We start from the raw sequence: 22809 nt of genomic DNA, 5'->3' as shown, positions 1-22809 counted from the left end.
GAATCTATAACCGCAATTATCTGAATTATCAAAATAGAGGGAAAACATTCCGTACAATTTCTGTCTCAAAGTGATCAATTAATTCATCATTTTAATCAATGAATTTAATCAATTCCCTATTTGCAAAAGAATAACTAAACTAATAGTAAAATTGCTGTGCAGTTTTAAATAATCTTAATTTACCATGACGGTAGCAATTTTAATCCGGAGTTTTTTTTAGAAATTTGTAAAATTCAGGCATTAATTTTCATTTAATTTTGCATTCGTGGGAAATAACAACAATACACCGAGAGAAATATTCAATAAAAATTACATGTATTTTTCGTAATTCTGGAGCGAAATACGGTTGTCGGAAATTTTACGGAATTGTCACGTCATTTTTATCTGAAGTCACGAAATTTTTCTGCGGTATTCCGTAATTTTTATCTGAATTATCGGTGAAAAATTACGATACCGTCACATAAATTTTTCGAATCGACTCCGTAATCGATAAGTGAGCTGAAATTTCGGTAATTTTTACTAAATATTTCTCTCTGTCTTTGGAGTCTGCTAAATGGAGATACCCTTGCAAAATCCTGATGAAGTCATCGAGCTTCAACCAATACAGGACACATTGAGATTGTTGGATTGACAGGATAATTACGTAAATCCGTCCTGATATTTATCCAGCAACATTGTTCGCTAATAACGACAGTCCGACCACCCACTGAGATCCCCGTCATGTCAATCGAACGAAAACTTGGCATCGATGAAAATTCAAAGATCATCATGCCCACAACGGAATCGGCTAACGGCCCGTATAAATGAAAGCATGAATACGTTTATGTGTTACTGCCTGTTCCGATGAATTTGCATAATTGAATCGAGTGCGGCGTTAACTCCCTCTGAAGACCCATTCCCACTGTCGATATTTACTCGAATGCACGATAATACAACAGCAGGTATAACTTTTAGTCGGTGTGAAACGTGACTCCGAGTCTTTTAACATCTAATTTGTACGTTTCACTGCATGATTGAAAGATTTGCTCGACGCGGAGAGAAATCGGTAGCGAAGCAGTAAAAGAGATTGAAAATAGTGACTTTTATCTAGGGAGAGGCAAAAAACCGGTAGTGACTTTTAGGAATTTTATTTTTATTCATTCCTTTATTTATCACAATAGCACAAGACGAAATATTACAGCTAAAAGTATTGAAAGAAAAGACGAAGAAAAACCGCGATAAATTATCATATTTGGTATATAATCCCCAAATCGTTGAAGCGAATCACAAGAATCGACTACATCTAGGGATATTCCTTAAAAAATCATTGAGACCAATAATATTTTGACGGTATAATATTCCTGTGCAGTAAACAATTTATATGATACTCTTTTTGTTTGTGATATTAAAAAAAAAATAATGTAATGATATCGTAATTTCTCGACTTGTGACACATTCTGATATTTTCGTTGATAATATATTTACGTTATAATTATATAATTGAATATAATTTATAATATTATTATATAATTTACAATATTTTGACTTGTAATATTTTTAGAAATATCTTGAGTGGTGATATTATTATTGAATAAAGTTTAAAGCAGTAGCCATTAGTTAGAGCAGCCCCCATAAAATGCATAGTTCTCTAGGAAGAAAAAAATGATTCATACATAACACGTGTGAGTTTGTTGTACCACCCCCTGCGCCTCCTCGTTTCCGTGATAACAATCAGCTTGTTAAGGTCTTGTTGCGAAGCTAGGTATCTCAAAATGTTATGTATACCCTGAGTATGTTCATGTGGCTCAGTCTGGCAAACGGCAGGTTGAAAAAAATAAGGGCGAGTGAGAAAGAGAGTGAAAATATACGAGTTGAGCATAAGATAGTGAGTGAGGTCACATGTCTGACGTTTTAGACGTGTGATCAGAAGATACCAGGAGTTGGTCCTAGTAGGCCACCATCCACGAGAGTAACCCCAGTGATTCTCTCTCGAGATATATTTCTCATGTGTACATGCTGCTGAGTAAAATCCTGCCCGGAATAAAGGAGTCACAATGAGAAATGAAACGGAGAGGAATGGTTTGAGAAAAAAAAAATGAGAGACCGGTGGGAATAATAAAATTGCTGTATGAAATTTCTCGCGGAGAAATTCATTCGCCGGTGGTAAATGGAATTCAAAAGAGGGCGTGAAATTCAGCTCATATTTAACTGAGTTAACTTCTGACGTATGAGTCTGCGATGAGAATGTTGTATGTAGGGGAGCAGTTGAAAAATATACTGGTGATTATGTTTGACAGAAGCTAAGGTGAAGGAATTAATGCCGAGGGATTTAAAGGATCGCGTAGTTATGTGTGTGTACTCTTCATAAAATTGCTATTTCATTAATTGCAATTCAATTCGCATTTTCACGAAAGTCACTCTATACACGGAGAGAAATATTTAGTAAAAATTACGGAATTTTGGGTTCACTTACCGATTACGGAGTTGATTCGAAAAATTTAAGTGACGGTATCGTTATTTTTCACTGATAATTCAGATAAAAATTACGGAACACCGCGGAAAAATTCCGTGACTTTAGATAAAAATAACGTGACAGTTCCATAAAATTTCCGATAACCACATTTCGCTCCAGAATTACGGAAAATACACGTAATTTTTATTGAATATTTCTCTCAGTGTACTTCATTCATTAAAAAATTATATCCACGAGTCTGTGTATCCCATTTTCAATTTGAAAATCCAATTTCCCACTGCCCAAAAGAAATTTAAATTTCATAGTTCATGTTTTTATGATCTCAAAATTAAAAAATATGTTTATGGAAATTTAATGGTTTTATGGTTTTTATTTAGCATCCCGGGGAGAATGGAATTGAAATTTTTAGTGGTGTTTGATTTTCCGAGGAAATTTCGAAATTTCGATAGAACTGCAATTAAAAAATAATATTTTAATCCGTATTTGCAGAGAGAAAAACACCGAAATGTTGCGTTTTTGCCGGGAATAATAATTCCCCAGCCCGTGAATTTCCAATAAAACCATAAATATTCCCTCAAAAATTAAACTTTCCGCAGTAAAATATTTTACGGTTAAATGATCGGATTCCGCTTGGCAAAAAAGTACCGTAAATATACTTTCGCATTATTTTGATGACCATCGGTAAAACCGTTAGCCATTGTTCGATGAAATGCTGCACCGAGCCACCAAGAATAAAAACAAAAATCGTATAATTATAAAAAAAAATTTGTGACTGACTCCATAAATACATCACAAATTTTAATCAAATCTAGTCCAATGGAAAAATCTAGCCCTGACGTTTCACCCGGATAATTTCTCCATCCGCTCGTCAAAAGAAGCGGTTGAGCCAATCCTAAAAAGATGATCTTTTTGTTTTGACACAGAGGTGTTTAGTTGATCCCTAAAAGGTTTTTTTAGAATGGAGAACATAAATTTGAGGTGCTAGTGTTGAGGTTTCTGAATTATTATTTTTCACCTCTGACGCCTTAACAAGCAGAAGCTTTTAGCACGATTGTTCTTCCCAAACTTCTCACCGCTTGACGTCTCAAGAGGTCTTGTCAAATATCCACATAGATATCCCCTTTTCCGTTATCTTGGCCATCTGATCTACTCTAACTCAGCAGGTATATTGCTGGAAGGGATCGGGCATAATGCCCTCACAGGTAATTTCAAGGTGGCGAAAAAATCAAACCCGGCGCCTCCAAAATATCGGCGCCATCATATTTTATTCAATTTTCTATTTAATTATCAATTCAATATTCTATTTAATTTTATATTTAATTCTTTATTCAATATTCTATTTAATTTTATATTTAATTCTTTATTCAATTTCCAATTAAATTTTCAATTAAATTTTCTATTTAATTTTCTATTTATTTCTCCATTTAATTTTCAATTCATCCTAAAAGTTCAACTTTCGTTACTCGTTACAAAACATAAACAATTATCAATATTTAAAAAAATTAACAAACAAACTTAAGACAAATTGACTCAATCAAAGATAAACCAATTTATTACGAGTTCATTATATCGTGTATTGCAAAAAGAAATTAGAAATGGGGGAGGATTTCTCAAAGGGGCAACATAAATATGAACAATGATTCCAGCAGATCAAAGACACGAGTTCTCTTTTCAAATGATAATATTCTTCTTATTAATGATCTTCTACTCTCCATATCAAGTACAAATCCAATATAAATAATCGAAAAAAACATAATAATTTTTTCAGGATTGTTTTTGCGAATCCGCGGTGTCTCTATTTTCAGAAACATGATGCGAGGATGATGACCATAATAGCATCACGCTGTAGTTCACGAAGAGTCTTTTAATATTGAATTTAATTGGAACTGTGACATGAAAAATGACTTGAACTCTTCATGCAATGATTGCCCGAGGGATCTGTTATTACGCTTTTACGAATAACGAAAAAAGCAGGTGGAATTGTTTGCAATTGTGGTCATCATATTTTTCCAGGGATGAATCTTTCAACAGCATCCATTTCTGGAGGATAATGGCTAGCCTGTCAATGTTATCGTGATTGATTAAACTTAACTCTTCGTGATTTTCAAGACTTAAAATCATCATGGGAATGCAACAATCCGGCCTTTAATATCGTTTCCTCTCTATTTTCATTATAGAATTAGATAATAATTATAATAGATCGTAGAGATTACTGTTATTATCGTGGGATTAACGACGTCTGTTACATTTTTCTGATATTGTGGTAATTGAGGAGAGGTGATAACGCCTCGGTACAAGATTGCACTGGCGGTGTGAATATATTAATATTTTGTCACTGCGTGCGTAATTGATGATTATGGATCAGGACGGACGCATGTCGTTTTCTTATTGCATATTTCTTATGCAGGCCAATTTTTTATTCTGTTTTTATTTTTCACGATAAGATTTTTGCACTGAATTCCCCATTTTTTACTCTACTCAACATTTTTACTATATCATTGCTATTATAAATAATGAATAATCAATAATAAATTATCGAGAAATTTCATAATTACGAAAAATTTAAGAACAAATCAGTAGAAATCAGTAGAAATTCATCTTTGTGATCTTCAATAATTTAATTGAATGTTCAATCTTGAAATTGTCATTATATAAAAAATCGATTTTATTATCATAATCGAATATATCGATTTTTCCCCCTTTTCTTCAGCATCTCCAAAGTTATGCCGATGACAGAAAAAAAAATTAAATAAAACAAGAATGAAAAATATTGCGTCACATCGTACCTGAAGTCCACCCCTAGCAATTCCCTGAGATGACAACCAATTTCGCTTCACACTTGCTGTTAAAAATATAATCAAACCCTATATTGAATAAATATTAAATAACCCGAGTTATTAAAAAATAAATTTCCCGCGGAGTAACAGAAAATGATAAGTAATTCAACTGAACACTCGCTATCAATAATACAATCACGAGATAAATATTCAAAATGCTTCGATGTAGACCCCATTCCAAGATGAAGAACGAAAACTATAAAATATTCAGAGTTGAAATGATCTCGAACCCGACGAATATCAGCGACCTAGGGCGTCAGAGTATCTTTATCTCCACTAGTTCGAATGAGAATAAATGGGTGAAGAACCAGTTTTATGAGTGTCCCACCGCCACATAAGCAACGAATAAGCAACGATAAGAGAAAATGTGCAAAGACCTATTGGTAGGAAGAGGTAACTGAATGAAGGGATAAAATAATATATCGTCCACCAAATCAAGATTCTCACCACCAATGTGTATTTATCCGTGGATTTATCCAGTCTTAAATTATATTATCTCAAGGAGCCACCACTATTGGAATAATTCTATGGAATTCTCCCCATTCGGCGTCGATTGGATTAAATCCCATGGGCAGCAAGACTATAATATCATTGTACCGACACGGGTACAGGACTTCGAGGAATTGGCAAAAAGGTATGGCAACGAAAAAAATTAAAAGAAATAAAAATAAATAATGTAAAAACACGGTAAATAAAACATGCTCTTACTCTTTCCAACTGCACTCATCCCACCCCCTCTGTATTTAATCAATTTGAATCGAGAAACTTGCGTGCGAGTGCGCGGAATACCCCAGCATTTTTCTCGTCTTTTCTACGTTTTTTATTCGATCCTTGTCGTACAATTTTTTTCCTCTCACTCTATCCTCTTCTCAGTCTAAGGATTACTTGCATACCACCATAGAAACTGAGAGAGATGCTAAATGGAATTGGACGAAGAGACGGAACGCACTTGGAAATATTTTAATGGCGCTTTGTGTCCCTACCGTGGATTTGTCTTTTTTTTTTCTTTTTTTTTCTTTTTTTTTCTTTTTTTTTCTTTTTTTTTCTTTTTTTTTTCTTGTCCACCCGAAAGAGACCCATTCCTTTATGTAGCGTTCAATGCCTCTCTGCCCTTTTGTCTCTGAACCGGTGGAAAAAAAATCCCTTTTCGTCTTTCTTCAGCATCAACTCTCACTGGTAGGAAGACTTCGTCTCGTACTTTTACTTTTTTTTATTTGGATCACTTTCTTATACTGACCATTGGTTATTTTAATTGGATATCTTCGGCGAAATACCCAGTGTTTTTTTCAGTCACTACCGAATGAGAAACATCAAACGTATTCTTTGAGGAAGTTTTTTGCTGATCAGCTCGGGAATTGATGGATTCGGGGTGGACTCCAGTATGGGGATGTCCGCGAAATGCTCAGGGTCAGGTGATAGATTCAGTAGAATTATATGTATAAATGAATTTCGATGTGTTCTGGTCAAAAATATACTACTTCTAATATCTTTTCAAAATTTTTATCGGCAGAAATATTTTTTCAGAAGGCATTCCTCCAGTGAATGATTCTCAAAATCAATTTCAAACGTAAACTTTAAGATTATTATTTAAATTACCTTCGATGAAATTTAATACTTACCACCAATATTTGGAATTATTTCAAATTATTTAATCTAGGAAAATATCGAATTTGGAAAATTTAACAATAAATTCCCTAAAGTGATTCTCAAAATCAATTTCAAATGTTATCTTTAAGATTATTATTTAAATTACCTTCGATGAAATTTAATACTGACCATCAATATTTGGAATTATTTCAAATTATTTAATCTAAGAAAATTTCGATTTTGGAAAATTTAACAATAAATTCCCTAAAGTGATTCTCAAAATCAATTTTTAATCAATTTATCTTTGAGATTATTATTCAAATTACCTTCGATGAAGTTTAATGACGACCACCAATATTTGGAATTATTTCAAATTATTTAATCTAAGAAAATGTCGAATTTGGAAAATTTAACAAAAAATTCCATTCAGGCATTTCATCTACCAAAAATCACAAGATATTTCTTAACATAAAGTAATAATGATGAACCATTTATTCAGAGACGCACCGAAAACTGATAACTGGCATCAGTCCCAAAACATCCCCGACACCTCTCAAAATTTGGCACTCATCCCTCCACTTCCCCTCCAATAAGTACCGGCACGATACATCTAAGAAAACAATAAACCGAAGAAAGAAAATAAAAGAATTGAAAAATAAGTCATCAACCGCGCAACCGTTTCAGCCATTGTATTTTCTTTCCCCACCTCTCCGAAAACGCAAAACCCTCTCGAAATAATGCCAAAGCGATCCTCTCACCTATAAACACTTTAATAAGGGTAAAAAAAAAATTAACCTCTTCTAGACGAATGTTGGAAGCTAATACACCGTGCGGTAACCGCCGCTAATAAATGCTAACGCGCCACCTTTGTGAGGATGAAGACCCGGGTGGATGTTGTGAAGCAGGAAGACGAGAAAGAGTGTCCATCTTTCTCCAAGAGAGCAAGAAGAAGTAGGAGGAATGGGAAGAGGACACACGCGGCAGACAACACCCAAAAGAGACCCAAACTTAAGACCAAATGGGCCCGTTATCCGCTTGGCACCACGGGAGGCCCTCCAATACACTTCAGGGGGGATCTTAATTCGTGTGACGGTTAGTTCTCCCCTTCCTCTTCCCCACATCTCCCTAAACCCAATTAAAAAAAAAATTTTTTTCACTCTCCGCACATGCATAAAACGACATTTTACGATACAAGTCTTTAAAGTGGACTTTTCCGCATGCTGCGCGCGCAGAGGCAAGAGAGTTTATTACGCAACAACTGCGCAACGCACGTGTTCTGTACAGAATTTTACGTTACAACGTTAAATGTGAATTAGTTATTGCGCAGAGTCATGAGTGCTTTTCTTCACTTGTGCCGTAATGTACAATTTTTTTAATTTTTTGTTATTTTTATTTTCAAGTTTTCACAGAATTATTTGAATGTCGTTTGATGGTCTCGGCTTGAAGGCTGAGGATAAAGATATTTTAACACGGTTGAATGCAGAATAAGGCCCAAATAAGCTCGGATTTTTTTTTCGTCACGGACTTTTATAATTCAGTTGGTAATGAAGTTATAGGCTGAGTGGACAGTTGAAGGGAGGAGGGCGAGACTAAATAGGGAAAAGTTGGAGCAGATTGAAGTGTATTGTTGTGTGACGTGTCTAAGAATTATTCAAACCACCTTATTTTGAAGGGGCCTGAGGTGACAAGGAGATATATCTGTTCAACGAAAAATAGGTGGATACAGTTTGAAACGTAGTGGGAGGATATGGACGGGATTTTTTTTTCATCTCTTTTTACTCTGCTTTTCACGTTTGCAGTTCAAGGCGTGTATAACGATACATTCTTTGGGCTTTGTGTTGATTGTTGAGGAAATGCTCGGGAATTCTTGTTTTTTGAGGGGCTTTTAAGGCACGCCGACATGCTACCTGTCATCGGGTATTGTGTGATTGATGGCTCACAGGATTTTATGGTTTTTCGATGACTTCATGTTTGGGAATTGTGGAAATGGAGAGGTGATACTTAGAAAAGCGGTACTGTATGATCCTGTATTATTACGTGTTACAAGAACATTTCAATTTAAATATCATGCATCAAAATCCCCTTATGTAGTGATTCTAAATTTCTTTTCCTATTTCTAAAATTCTAAAATTCTAAAATTCTAAAATTCTAAAATTCTAAAATTCTAAAATTCTAAAATTCTAAAATTCTAAAATTCTAAAATTCTAAAATTCTGTAATTCTAAAATTTCTTTTAATAAATAAAATATATTAAAAAACCAAAATGACTATATCACTAAAAACAATGAAAAATAATAATAATAAATATTTTCCATAGATTTTTCAATGGGCGAAAGCTTGTGGATTATTTCCAGATGTTCCCGAAAATTTCATTAAACCACCAAAAACATTTCTTGACGATTTTTTTTTGCGGAAAATCCACGACAGGTTACTACGGACTCAAATAAAGGATCATGATATTATTCTCTTGTATTATTGATGAAAATGATAACGTGGGTGTATCCTGCTTGAAATACGCCATTCGGAAATTGACACCGACAAGAAAATTTGTAATAACAATTTATGGGTTGATTACTCCACGCCGAGAAATACTTCAGAAAATATTCGAGTGTCGGCAATCGAAATTTTATTGGGTAAGACATTAATTCAGTAGTAAATCCATTTTTTCCCCTTGAAAAGCAGAAAGTGTTAAAGATTAAAGTTAAAGATTGCGGATGACGCGGAGGTTTTGAGGCGAATAATGGAAAATGCAACTCATTTTGACTCAATCCTTTTGAGAGATCGCGACCTTTTTCCACGCATGATTTATGATAATAAATACAGCCCCATGAAAATAATTATTATAAAATGGCAGTAAATTAGCACATGCCTAGAATTTTAATGAGAAAATATTCGACTAACAATAATAAAAATGAATAACATATTAATAGAATAATTAATAAATATTACTATTACATTAGTATAATTTTAATTAGATTCGTTGAGTGACATTAATAGCTGATTGTTAATTAAATCCGTCATCCGTTAACTGTATGATGTGTTAAAATAAAACTATACAGAAATTATCGGAAAAATTGTCGCACTTTCGTGATTGGAATCGTTAATTTGCATCGATTGAGAAATTTCCGAGTGGATATACTGATCGTGTAATATCTCAAGTGGAGTTTTTCGCAGGGTCTGTACAAGAAGATGTAAAATCACAAGACACTCTTCAAGGTATGTTTTTCTCATGGAATATCGAGCTCTGGCCTGAGGCCGTGAAATCAGATCCAGTATCCCCCGAGATACACTCATGCTACATGTACCGGGATGTGAACGATCGATTAAAAAAAAAAATTAACGAATTAATTGAAATATTGAATTATGCAGCAATCCATCTTCCTGTTGGAATCCTTTCCCCCGATTTTCACGGTGAATGGATTTTCTGGAGTTGCAAAAATCTACCACAAATTGAGACATTTAAAATTTTTATTCGAGAGACTATTATTTATTTCAATTTGTTTGAGTTATTTATTTTATTGATTTTATCAATTAAAATAGTTCCTTGGGGATTCCTTTCTGGGAATGATCTGAGACTGGATTCGACTGAGGAGCTGATGAAATACTTCGATGAGATAATCAATAAGTTTATATCGGAGAATCGAGAGTATTACGAGGTGCAAGTGTTGTAAACAGTAGTTGAAGTATTTATTTCATCGGGTATTTGTAAACAATCGATAATTTTTCAATGGCGTCTTCCCTTTGATCGATCGGAAGAACAAGGAGCCCTCAAAATCATTCAAAATATTTTTGTATGTTAGATGCTATTTACATATTTCCTGACACATTGACATAACGATCTCTTTCATGGCTGTGACAGGTCAGGTGATTGAAGCGACGTATGATTGGCGTATCAAATTTGTCGGGGTCTTAATAGACCGCGCGTTGAAGAATTCACGTCACGATAGTGACTTTCACAATTTCCTCCGGACAGTGAGATGATTCTTTTTTTGAATTTCTATTTGATTTTTTTGGTTCGAGATTGCGCGGTGGGTGGAGCAGACCTTTTTCAGTATCTCGTACCTGAAGTGGGAGGAAATTCTGAAGAGAAACAATTCTTGCTGACTCCAGGAAAATCGCGAATCTGCCGAGGAAATTTCTCGTCTAATTATTTGTTAAATGCAATTCAATTTTAATTTTAAATGGTCACTAAATTCAGGAAAATTCGATCTTTTCCATAATTGATGATTTATTGAAAAAAAAACTTTAATTAAATTTATTTAAAAAATTCCACATTAAGTATAATTACATTTTCAATGGGATAAAAATTCAGGCAAATTGTTAATTGATTTTTCCAAATGTTCAATGGTTCTTAATAACGTACGCATTTGACAATTTCGAATAATTTAAATAAATAAGAGATTAATTAACTCGTTAATGAATGATTCTACAAAAAATTGACTTTCTCCTTCAAATTCTTTCATTTCAATTTTTCAAATAAAAAACTAGGCTTCAAATTCCCAGTATAATTCCCTATATTATTGAATTTTCTCGCTTGAGTATTTGTTTATTATTAAAATCGCAATTTAAATTAAATTCTGTCTCTGAATGAGAAAAGCCAATACGAATGGAGTGAATAGTATAGCATGAAAGCAGTGAAGGAATGCCCAGGGGATTTTACACTGGTGAGCTGTTGTTGATTGATTAAAGGCAGACGAAAATTCGGAAAAAAATTCCAACGGCTCATTAGATGGTGCTTGAAGATGCTGAGAGGCGTGACCAGGATGATGCCTGATGGCCAGCCTTCTACCAGACACGGAAGGAATTTTTGTGTAAAAATTAGCGATTCGGGTGGGCGAAGGGAGAACATTCACTTCGATACCGGAATTTTTACCATTAACACCCAAAAAGTGACGACTTTCATTACCCCAGGAGAAGACCTTTAATCTCCAAAGCGCATATTTCACCCCACGCCCCATAAATTTAAGCCTTTGTTACGTCAAAGTGTCATTGCCAACAGAGAAATTGTCCGGCCATTCTCAATTATTGTCGATATAAATTACAAATTTCAATACCAAAGGTTGTCATCTCCATCTCACGATCTCACGATCTCACCATCTCACCATCTCACCATTTCACCATCTCACAATCTCATCATCCCACAACCCCCACCATCTCACCATCCCACCACCCCCACCAAAATTGTTTTTAAAAACCGAAAAAATCAATCCGCAAATATATTTTACACCCTAAGTCTTCAAAACCAATCACAATTTCCGAATTGATCCAAAAAAAAAGAAAATCCCACCCACAACCCAAAAATTCCAATTCCAATCGAATATTCAATCATGGAGTATAAAAAAATCTCTCTCCAAATCGAACAAGTAATTAAAAAAAAAAAGTCCACTAAACCCCCGAGCAAGCCAATCGCCTCCACCAAACACGATCCATCAATCACCAATATCATTTCATCGATCAATGCTAATTTCCTTAATCAGCGACACGGTTATCAATTAATGCTAATTCCCCAACGGAACGAGCATGAAATTCCATTGGTTGTAACAATTCCACAGACTTCAAACCGGGTTCTAAATAAATGCCGTCCATTTCCCCTTCGATATGCAAACCTTTCGCAATAGATTTTGCTAATAACGTTTAACAAAAAAAAATTGACAAAAAAGATAAAAATATGGCAAATATAACCCACTCCCCTTTTTCGATGAGCGAAATACTCGTGCCCAGTGGCTCGATATCGGTCCATCGATCTCCAATTTCCGTGGTGAAACGTATCGTGTGTTTCGTGGACCCAAAAACGGGATGTGTGTCCACATCGAGGTGGTCCACCACGTCTACAACCACTCGAACTTATACCCATGATGGACCTAATTGCAAAGACCTTCCCCCTTTACCTTCCCCTCCTCACCCTCCCCCTCCCCACCAACCAATCGTGCCGAATGGCTGGCTCGTGAGCCATGTTCCTGGGCCCATGGGCCCATGTTCTTACGGTACACAATCTTTTGTGAATTCAGTTCGCATAAATTGATGATGCAAAACGTAAGATGATCTTTATTTTTTTATCCCAATTTTAATTCATTATCGATTCTACCCGCCGACGGGATATTTTCCTCTCGGCCAGAGGGATACACAATAATTATGTAACTCTTTCGTAATTTCACTGCGACATGGACGATTTGACGGAAGTGTTGGCTCATCTTCATCTGACGTCACGATTCTTTTTGTTCCAGATTTTTGGCTTCAGGAATAATCGCAAGGTATCGATATATCGATGTCAGTCTAATTCGACCTTAGAAGTCATTTGATTGTTGATAAATTTGCAATTACATCCTTTTAATTACAAAATTGCAATTGAATCGATAAGTCAATGATTAAAATAAATAATAAATTAATAATAAATTTTTAATTACATTCCAATCGAAGGGAGACCCCCTAAAGTGATGGCGATTTGTTATATTGAGAAAAATCTATATTTCCGTCATGTGAATATACTTCTTCGATAACTTGCCCTAGAATATTTAATTCCTCATGACATTCATTACCCCACAAGAGAGAAATGACTTATCTGAAGAGAACGAGTTAATTTCGAAGATGTTCGTCAGAAAATTTCCGAAGATCCTTTCATCTTGCGCATTACACGCGTATATGAATTTTAAAAAATCCTTCCGATAAAGCGCTTGAAATAATGTAGAGGTGACCGGTAGATTCACCGGAGTCTAATTAATTCTTCAGCAAGAATTAATTAGATAATCCTCACCCCAACAAATTGATATCTAAACTTACCTCGACTGATAAGGGCTCTGGATTAGCCCAAGAATCGTAAGGGCTATCGCGACCACCGCGATATCACCACGACGCATCTCTTACATCACAATCACCTTATTTCATCAAACTATTTCATCAACATTCCTCAACACTCCAAAAGACACTGATCCACTAAGTGCAATACACCCCACTAAACTCCAACCAAGAAAAAATCCTCAAAGCACATGTACCACTCGAAAAGCAAAATATGGAGAATAATCACCGAAGAAAAGTGAAATCACAGTGTGGAAAGTTGAAACCGATTATCCAAACGATTAAAAAAATCCTTCGATGCGTCGAATGCGAGTCATCAGGAGCCAGTAATTAGGGGATAGATGGTACTAATTGGTGTGATAACGAGAGTGCTCTGGTTATCGAAATTCTGTAAATAACCACCAGCTATTTTCCTCCCTTTTCGTAATCTCTGCGCACCCATAAATCCATTGAAATTTTAATATCCACAAGACAATGCACTAATTATTGGTTCCAAATCACTAGTCACTCATCACTGATAACAACTGGATAATACCTGAATAATAACTGAATAATAACTGCATAATAACTGAATAATAACTGATTAATAATTGAATAATAACCGAATAATAACTGAATAATCACTGGATAATAACACCAAATAAGAACTAAGCAAATGAATGAAATAATTAGTTCTTTTTTTCGTGAAGAATCCAGGAATGAATTGATTCCAGGCTTGATGCTATTGAAGGGTGTGAACTGAATGAGTGCTGTGTGCCCCCAGAAGTCTGTCGTGTCCCTCCAGTTCCAGTCAACCGACCACCACTCCAGCAATTTCCATGACATCAATCCACCTCCAAACCCAATAGATCCCCAGGTTGTCCCCAGGTTAAAGCGATTGGGATGATTTTGCCAGAGGAGTCAAGTGGTGATTGGTGATTTCAATGAGTGGTACATTGGTGATCTGAATGAGTGTACAAGACAGATTTGAAAAGCGCTCTGGCACAAAGTTTTGGTTTGGACGAGATGAGGTACCGCGATGGACTGCGGACCGCTTCTCAGGGGCTTCCTACCTTTAGGATCGCCGGCCCCACAGCCTCTACGATCTTACCTCTACGATTCTACCTCTCTTCACCGCTCTTGCTTCGCCTCTTTTTTACTCGCATTTTAATTCCCTCTTTTTTTTTTCCTTTTTGCCTTTTTTTTTTCTCAAACATCTTTTTTCGTTTTATTGGATTTTAATTTTACAGGCTCGACCACTTTATTCACTGCTTCATCTAATTTTTTGTTATGAGGCGGGGAAGGTGATAACGGATGGGTTTCGGTGGTTTCCCCAACGTTCAGCTTCTCATTTGCATGCCCTTGGTTTATACTGCTGGTGGACTCTTTTTTCGTCATTTTTTTTTTCATCGTTTTTGGTCGTTTTATGATTTTGAAATTCAGGGGAATTTTGCCATCCATTCAATATTTGGCGGGTCAGAGAAATCGAGGGTTATTGATATTATTATTACTGATATTATATTATTATTATTTAAGTCAATTTTGGAAGACTTCATCAAATTTTTTATTCAGTTATCAAAATCCGATTATTTAAAAAATCTAAAATCAAAAAAATTAATGAATTCATTGATTTTTAATCGATATCACTGACTAGGGAAGCACTCAACAATATTTATATATGAATAAAAAAAATTAACGCCCAACTGGAGACGAAAATTGTATTTTCGGAGTTTTTGGGGGATCATGGGTATAACGTGTAATATAAAATTAAATTTTCTGTAATAATTACAATGCAAAAATTTGAAGACAAAAATTGGGGAAAATTGACAGTTCTGGAATTGCGTGGAATTGGCAGGTACATATTTTTTATTGAATATTTACATTCGTATGACGGACACACGCTGGCAAACTCGATTGCTATCATTTTACATGATTCATTCCTCCGGCAGATTTTTACGAGAGAACACAACGGCGTTCTACATCGATATGATTATCGATGTAACTATAGTCGATGGGCTGTGGGTGTATGTTTCGAGGGAGGGAAAAATACCCCTGTGATACTCCGTATAAATTACATCAATTCTCCTCGATAACTTGGTTTTATTTACATTTCCCGATTAATGGATCGAATTTATAGGTGGGTATGCTCAATAGATTGGTCGAATTACATGATACTATCTGTCTTCTTTGTTGGTTGAGATTAATTTGTTGGAGAGAGTCAACTGCAGGGACAGTGGAACGAAATGACTTTTTGAGGAAAGACTAGTTTTTGTCGGATTGTGGAGATAAAAAGTCCGATGACCCAGTGACAACTGTGAAAACCGGAATCATTCGTTTCCTCTGAAACAGAGGATTCATCATCATGATATGCCGGTGACTAATCCCAGAATTTCAATTTAATTCGCAGAGCATTTGAATTTTGTGATCATCAACGTGAAATTGTTTTCTCTTTCCGAATTTATTGTGAAGAACGAACGCGCGCTACAGCGCGCTGTAATTATAAAAATCGCGATTAAAAATTGTTAATTTAAATGAGTACCAAATTCAAATTAGCCGCCTTAAACGACTGAACCAATGAGGAATAAGCGTGACAGAGTTTCGAGATATCGATAGTCTCGAAGTTTATCCTTTTTAGAATAGGATTATAAAAATCGCGATTAAAAATTGTTAATTTAAATGAATACCAAATTCAAATTAGCCGCCTTAAACAACTGAACCAATGAGGAATAAGCGAGACAGGCTTTCGAGATATCGATAGTCTCGAAGTTTGTCCTTTTTAGAATAGGATTTATTTATTTTACTCTATTCTGAGGTACAAAATAAGCGGCAAATATGAAATAATGGGAATCACTTTTGAAGTTTCTTTCAAATGTAAATATCGCGGGATTAGATAATTGTGAAGGATGGAATTAGATAATTGGTTTCTTCCTACAAAGTGCTGAGGGTTTCATAAAGAGACAAAATAGCTCATTCAATGGTCCCACAGGTATGAATGGAAACAAAAATGAGTTGAAAAAAAACTATCTGGAAATATAGCACGAATAAAATCACAACATGGATTGTAATTTCCTAGAAAAATTCTATGACAACTCTAAAAAAGAGCCGCAGGCCAGAAATAAATTCTAGTATCGGAATATTTCCTTTACAAACTTTTTTTATGAAAAAAATTTCAGTTGATAAATTTGACATTTTCTAATAATTAGTGAGAGAGATCATTTCCGATTGGTTGAGAAATTCTAAGGGTTAATAACATGAGATTATTCCCGGTCATTTGGGGGATCAATTATGGGAATAATAACACAGTACAGAAGGTGGAAACCATATGCTCTAATTTTTCTTCCCGTTTTTAACGCCACATGGCTCAACTTCACCCCTAAAAAATGAATTCCGGATAAAGAAAACTATTGTAGGCATTCATTCCAATTTATAATATCGAGATCATGTATCCCCACGGAGCCAAATGATCTATTATTATTAATTATTATTATTTTTCATTGATTAATGCGATAAATCGTTGAATAGAATTTTTAAATGCCAAAATTGTCATTGAAAAAAATTATTATTAATTTTCATTTATTATTATTAATTATTATTATCGATTATTATTGTTTTTCATTTATCAATGTGATAAATCATCGAAACGAATTGTTAAATTAACAATAATTTTCACGTAATATTTTTTACAATCAATTTTACTTAGAAATATTAATTAAGAATAATAATTTTTCCAGCGAAATCCTTCCGAATGCTTATTAACAATGAAATAATTAATGAAAACAATCTTGGATGTCAGGTAAAGCACTGGGCATTTGTTCCAGTAATAAACTTCCGGTGGAAATATTTCTTCATGGATGAACTACCCCAATAAAGTTCTCCCAACTCTCTTGAATCACGGAAAACGTCTGGCTCATGTCCGCATTTTTCATCAGTGCCATTATCCATTTTTCCTCGTATTGTTTATGTTTTTTCAATTTTTTTTTTTCGTAAATTCCGATTGTGGGAACAAATAACAGGAATTGTGTCTCGTTGCGCAGCATGCCAGCTGCTATCTTCGTACAGGTATATATATACATATACATGCACGAAAATGAGAGAAAAAAAAAACGAGGAAAAAGAGTGGACAAGTATAGAGTTAGAGGAAACGAGTTTAATGATGCTCTTATTGTGTGCACAATACAATGTAAAACATTGGAGTTGATTTTAACATTCGAGAACGTTATGTGTTCCCCGATCAAAACTATATTTTAAGTCGTGTTTGTCGGTGGGAGGTATTGCCGGATGGAGAATTGCGCAACGTTCTATGAGAAAAACTGAACGATCAATGCGCATACAACAATATTTTATTTTTCAATATCCCATTACATTTTTTTAGATTTTTACATTTATTTTCCAAAATTTACCACTCACTCCAAAACTAAAGATTTGAATAATTGCACCGTTCTGAGAATTCATTAAACAGCACAACAAATTAAATTCACGGAGAGAAAAATTACTGGAACTAGTAAATTTAGTTCATACAAGAAGATCTATATATTTCAATTACCACTATTGATCAATATTTACTTGTGCCAATAATTGTGCAATAAACGAATGATGTCATCAAGTTTTTTAGAAAAATCTTGTGCGATGATCAAAAATCGATGAAATAGATTTTTCCCATGATTGGAAAATGAGTTTTGATGGATTCATGGGAAAATCTCATTTAATAGATTTTTACTATTTTATTATTATCCCGGATTATATGCAATAAATTTTCAACGAATCAACCAGGAAATATCCGATAATTCTGAAGATTTTTGTGGTGATCAATATTTCCCGAGGATTTTATCAAAATTGATTATTTCCGGTTCCGTCCCCCACCCACGCCCCTAAATTCGCTAATTAACTCCGTAGAAATTTATACAGTCGAAATACCCCTCTTTACGATAGGTAAGAGCAGATGATCCTCAGACCCGATATTTACAAAGCATTCGAGGGGATAGAACCAGCGGTGAATTCCAAAGTTACGATTTCCCCGGTGTCTCGATGCCGTCATCACCAACACACAAAACCACGAGTGCACTTTAATGGGACGTTATTAGCTTTATGATTGCGTTATTTATACGTCGGCCAATTAACGAGCTTGACTAACCCCACGGCGTAATGATAATGTCGAGAGCGAGTGGAGAATCAGAGGAGCTGAAAGCGAAAGAAAATAATGGGAAAAAAAAAAACGAACAATCAAGTCGATTTTCTTTGTCTCAGAATCTCAGCTTCTTCCATTATAGTAGCCATAGTAGCTATTTTTTGCAGTAGTTATAGACAAGAAGAGTTTATCTCAAATTACCCACCATTTCAACCTTGATCCAATTTTTGTTACATTTTTTTTTTTCACCGAGGGTGGCTTCGCTGAGAAACTCGATCCTCATGAAGATTCTGAGTCGCGAGCCCCGTCGAGGGCTTGTCCTAAGAAAAATATTATTTTTTATAACAAAAAAAAGAGAGACGAGTTCCGGTGTTTATGGGATAAAGAGAGAAATAAATAGAGTCCTGAGAAAACTCTTTTGTTGTTGATTGTGTCGACAACAATGTGGTATTAGCCTGTAACTGGACTATTCCTAGGGCTTAGAGAGGAGAGACTATTGTATCCTGGCAAACATCTGTCGGTGTAATATAAACTGCTAATAAAAACATTCGCGTGAAAAAAAAGCATCTATTTTATGAGTGGCATTGTGGATGATCGGGGGACGCTAATGAAATTCAACAAACAGGATGTCAGTTTGTGGTGGCAAATAAAATGACACTGTTCAGCATCAACTGGGTCAATCGGTTTCTATAGGGATATGGAGATGTGTGATGGCTACCTCCATCGGTTGATGATACTCAATGACTGATTAAATGTTAATAATTAGTTTATGACGTGCAGGAGATTTCTTTTTGAAATTACTCACCAACAGGTGGAGTGAACTGATACTATATATTTACCCTATTTTTTTTTCTTTCAATAAAATGAAGTCTTAAATACTTGAATCAGGCGGAGAATTCCTTTCTTAAATTCGTCATGGAAACCAAAAAATGAGAAAAAATGAGAAAAAATGAGAAAAAATGAGAAAAAATGAGAAAAAATGATAAAAAATGATAAAAAATGATAAAAAATGAGAAAAAAATGATAAAAAATGAGAAAAAATGATAAAAAATGATAAAAAATGATAAAAAATGATAAAAAATGAGAAAAAATGATAAAAAATAATAAAAAATAATGATTCCTTGTAATTGTTCCTGTAGTTAGCGTAAAATAAGTAAAAATTCTTAGTTGTATCTCATTCTGTTTTTTTGAGATGGCTCAAATGGGCACTAAAAATAAGGATTGAAATACCAGAGTATATGAACGGTTAGCAAAAGGCGAAACAATTTTAAAAGAAGCCAAAGGAAGCAAACGAAAGTGAGTGAACCCCTCTAAGATGAACTTGAAGGGAACTCTCAAAGTGCCGCGGTATTTCAATAATTAGAGGGCGGTCATTGTGTTTCACCGTTGCCAAGAGAGCCCATGCCCACCATATACACTTTATCACACTTGGAGAAAAAGATGCTGCATTAAGAAATGTTTTCTTCGAGGGAGAGAAAATCCCGGATTAATTTTATCAACTCGCATAATTGTTTTTAAAATGTAGAGATTCTTCATGAATATTTCGGTTGTACAATTATAGAGAAAAATCTCAATTTCGTTTAATTTCCAATCAATTCAACGCTCATTACAATTTCAAGAAACTCCACCGGTTCAAAATTCATTGTTTCATGGAAAAACAAATAGAACTTATGAAGTTAATTTTTAGTTAATTTAATCCATGAAAATTGCTATAAATCCGGGAAATTGAAGTAAATTAAGTGGTATAATTTTTAATAAATTGGTAATGCGTAATTTTGTACTGAGTATTTTTTAAAAATATATTTCAATCTACAAATGAATAATTTCTTTCGATTTTTGGATTTTTTGGAGCTTAACATCTTTTGATTCTTCGATGGAATGGTAAAGCAAGCTCTGAAAATATTTTAATTAATTTAAACAAAATGAAGAGTTTACTCACAGGTGCACCAATCCAAGTTTTGCCATTCCTCTTGACTCATTCTGATAACGTCACATGACTCTTCAGGCCAGAATTTAACAGTCGATGTATCGAGTAATCTAACCAGAATTTTTAACATGTAATAAATATTCTGCACCAGATTCACATCGCCAACGAAAACTAGTGCTGCTGATAACAGGTTCCCTCCACACAGTCTGTTTCATTACAAAGTTATAACGCAAGCGCAGGTTGATTTCCATCCAAGGAGCCCACACCGGTGTCTGCATTTCTTTTTTTCTGTTTGAGGTCATAAAGATAATGCGGTCATAATCACATGGATTAAGGATTTTTTCGTAGATCTCAGGTCAACCCTCTTACACTGTTCAAAATGTTTATAACTTTTCAATTTTCCACAGCAAATTTTAATAATTATTATCAAATCGCCGGATAATTTCACCGGAATTCACAACATCTTATTATTGAAAATCCAGAATGTCATGGAAAAGCAGGCAGAACTCCATTTCCCCTCGAATTCCTCCCGAAATTGATAAATCAAAAAATTCTGGTAATTACATTCACCGATAAACTGAAAAAGATATTATTCAACAGCGGGAAAAAAATCTCAATAAACCGCAAAGTTTCTGATTAAAGAGCCGACTCTGCATAATGAACCACCGAAAATGAATAAGAAAAAGAATATAAATTATTGAATACCGATGCATGTACTCGAGATAAATCAAACAATTAACTGTGTCTCATGTAATTGTCAAGCGATTAACATGACTGATAATAATTGACCGCACCCCGGTCCCATAATCCGAATCCCGATAATGATACCAATTGACGAATGATATTCCAAGAGACTCGCAATTCGACTGACCCGTCTGATTAATAATTACGCAATCCCCTTAAATAGACGACTAAGAAAATGATAATAATTGAGGTAAATATTCGTTAATTAATAGTAATATTGATCGATAAGTTTGAATTGAAAATAATGGTAAAAATGTAGTATGGAATATGAACCTGTTATGAAGGGAACTTAAAGTGCATTTTAATAGCGGACTGAGTAGCTCTCGTTGAATTTAGCTCGATATTGCAAGGTATACGGGTATATGCAATGGCATTGGAAATATATTACCGGGCGGTTCTCTCTTTGAGACAAGTTTCAGCGTAGGCGCGTATATATGCGAAAGTCCGAGGATGTTCAAGGGCCGACGTTATGTTTTTCAAAGGAGAAATCCACTCTCCTTGCAGAGACTTATTAGGTACCGACTTCTCATTTCTCCCCCATTAATATTAGAATTTTATATTGGCCCGGGCATTTTGTATTGTCATCTATCACTAATCACCAGTCAAAAATTCAAATACATTCATACATACAAATAATATCACGTCGAAAGAAAATAAAATACAATTATCCAAAGATCCGATTAACAATTGCCAAGTGGTGAAAATAAATCGATCGCTTCAAACCACTGATCGACCTATCGTGATACCTTTGTTTAAACGAAACGATAACAAAAAAATGTTTAAATATATAAAGATAATAATTCAAAATATAATCCTATAAATTATTTAAATAATAGTTGCTATTATTATTATTATTATTATTGATATAGTCAGTCGTATAAATGAAAATGTAATTTTTCAACAGCTGAGTTGAATAATAATGTTGATATTTATCCATCAACTTCGCATTTATCACGGCATAAAAAAGGCACGTTTAGTTGAATTTTATTTGTTTTAATAGGCAGGGGTCATTACTATGCAGTTTCTCAACATTCAGAATTTCCTGAAAGACATAAAACTTTATTTGCGAATGTAACGTATCACGGTTGGTTGAACAGCCGATAATAAGGCTTCAACCCCCTTTTCCTCCTGTAGTAAGTGTATCGGTCTTCTATGAAGTTTCACATCAGCTGACACGGCCCATTAGTTCCTGAGCCACGCATATGTGTAACGTATTATTATGATCCGTAAAATATCTGCAAACGTATGATTGACTCATATCTGCAACATGATTCGATTATCATCAAAATCCATATTTATAATCAATTTATCAGAGCCAAATGTCAATATCAATTAATCCATTAGCTATCATTTAATTTATGTCAGGT

At 34.6% G+C, this 22809-nt stretch overlaps 1 protein-coding gene across 2 annotated transcripts in view; it reads right to left on the bottom strand.

Moving 5' to 3' along the window:
* The window catches only part of Wnt2 (Wnt oncogene analog 2), a 44906-nt gene extending 24046 nt beyond the window's left edge, over nucleotides 1–20860 (bottom strand). The window contains exon 1 of one of the 2 annotated variants that reach the window (XM_011316202.1): nucleotides 20711–20860. In XM_011316202.1, the coding sequence (XP_011314504.1) occupies nucleotides 20711–20736 (26 nt within the window). In that variant the 5' untranslated portion in view covers nucleotides 20737–20860. Of the gene's footprint in view, nucleotides 1–13652; nucleotides 14252–20710 lie in introns of those variants that run through there. The other variant, XM_011316200.1, reaches the window with a different exon arrangement.
* Between the last annotated feature and the right edge of the window lie 1949 nt (nucleotides 20861–22809).

This window comes from Fopius arisanus, unplaced genomic scaffold, assembly GCF_000806365.1.
Source record: "Fopius arisanus strain USDA-PBARC FA_bdor unplaced genomic scaffold, ASM80636v1 scaffold00006, whole genome shotgun sequence".
Taxonomy (NCBI): Eukaryota; Metazoa; Arthropoda; class Insecta; order Hymenoptera; family Braconidae; genus Fopius; species Fopius arisanus.
Note: the sequence above shows the minus strand (reverse complement) of the source record. Positions and strands in the feature narration are given on the sequence as shown.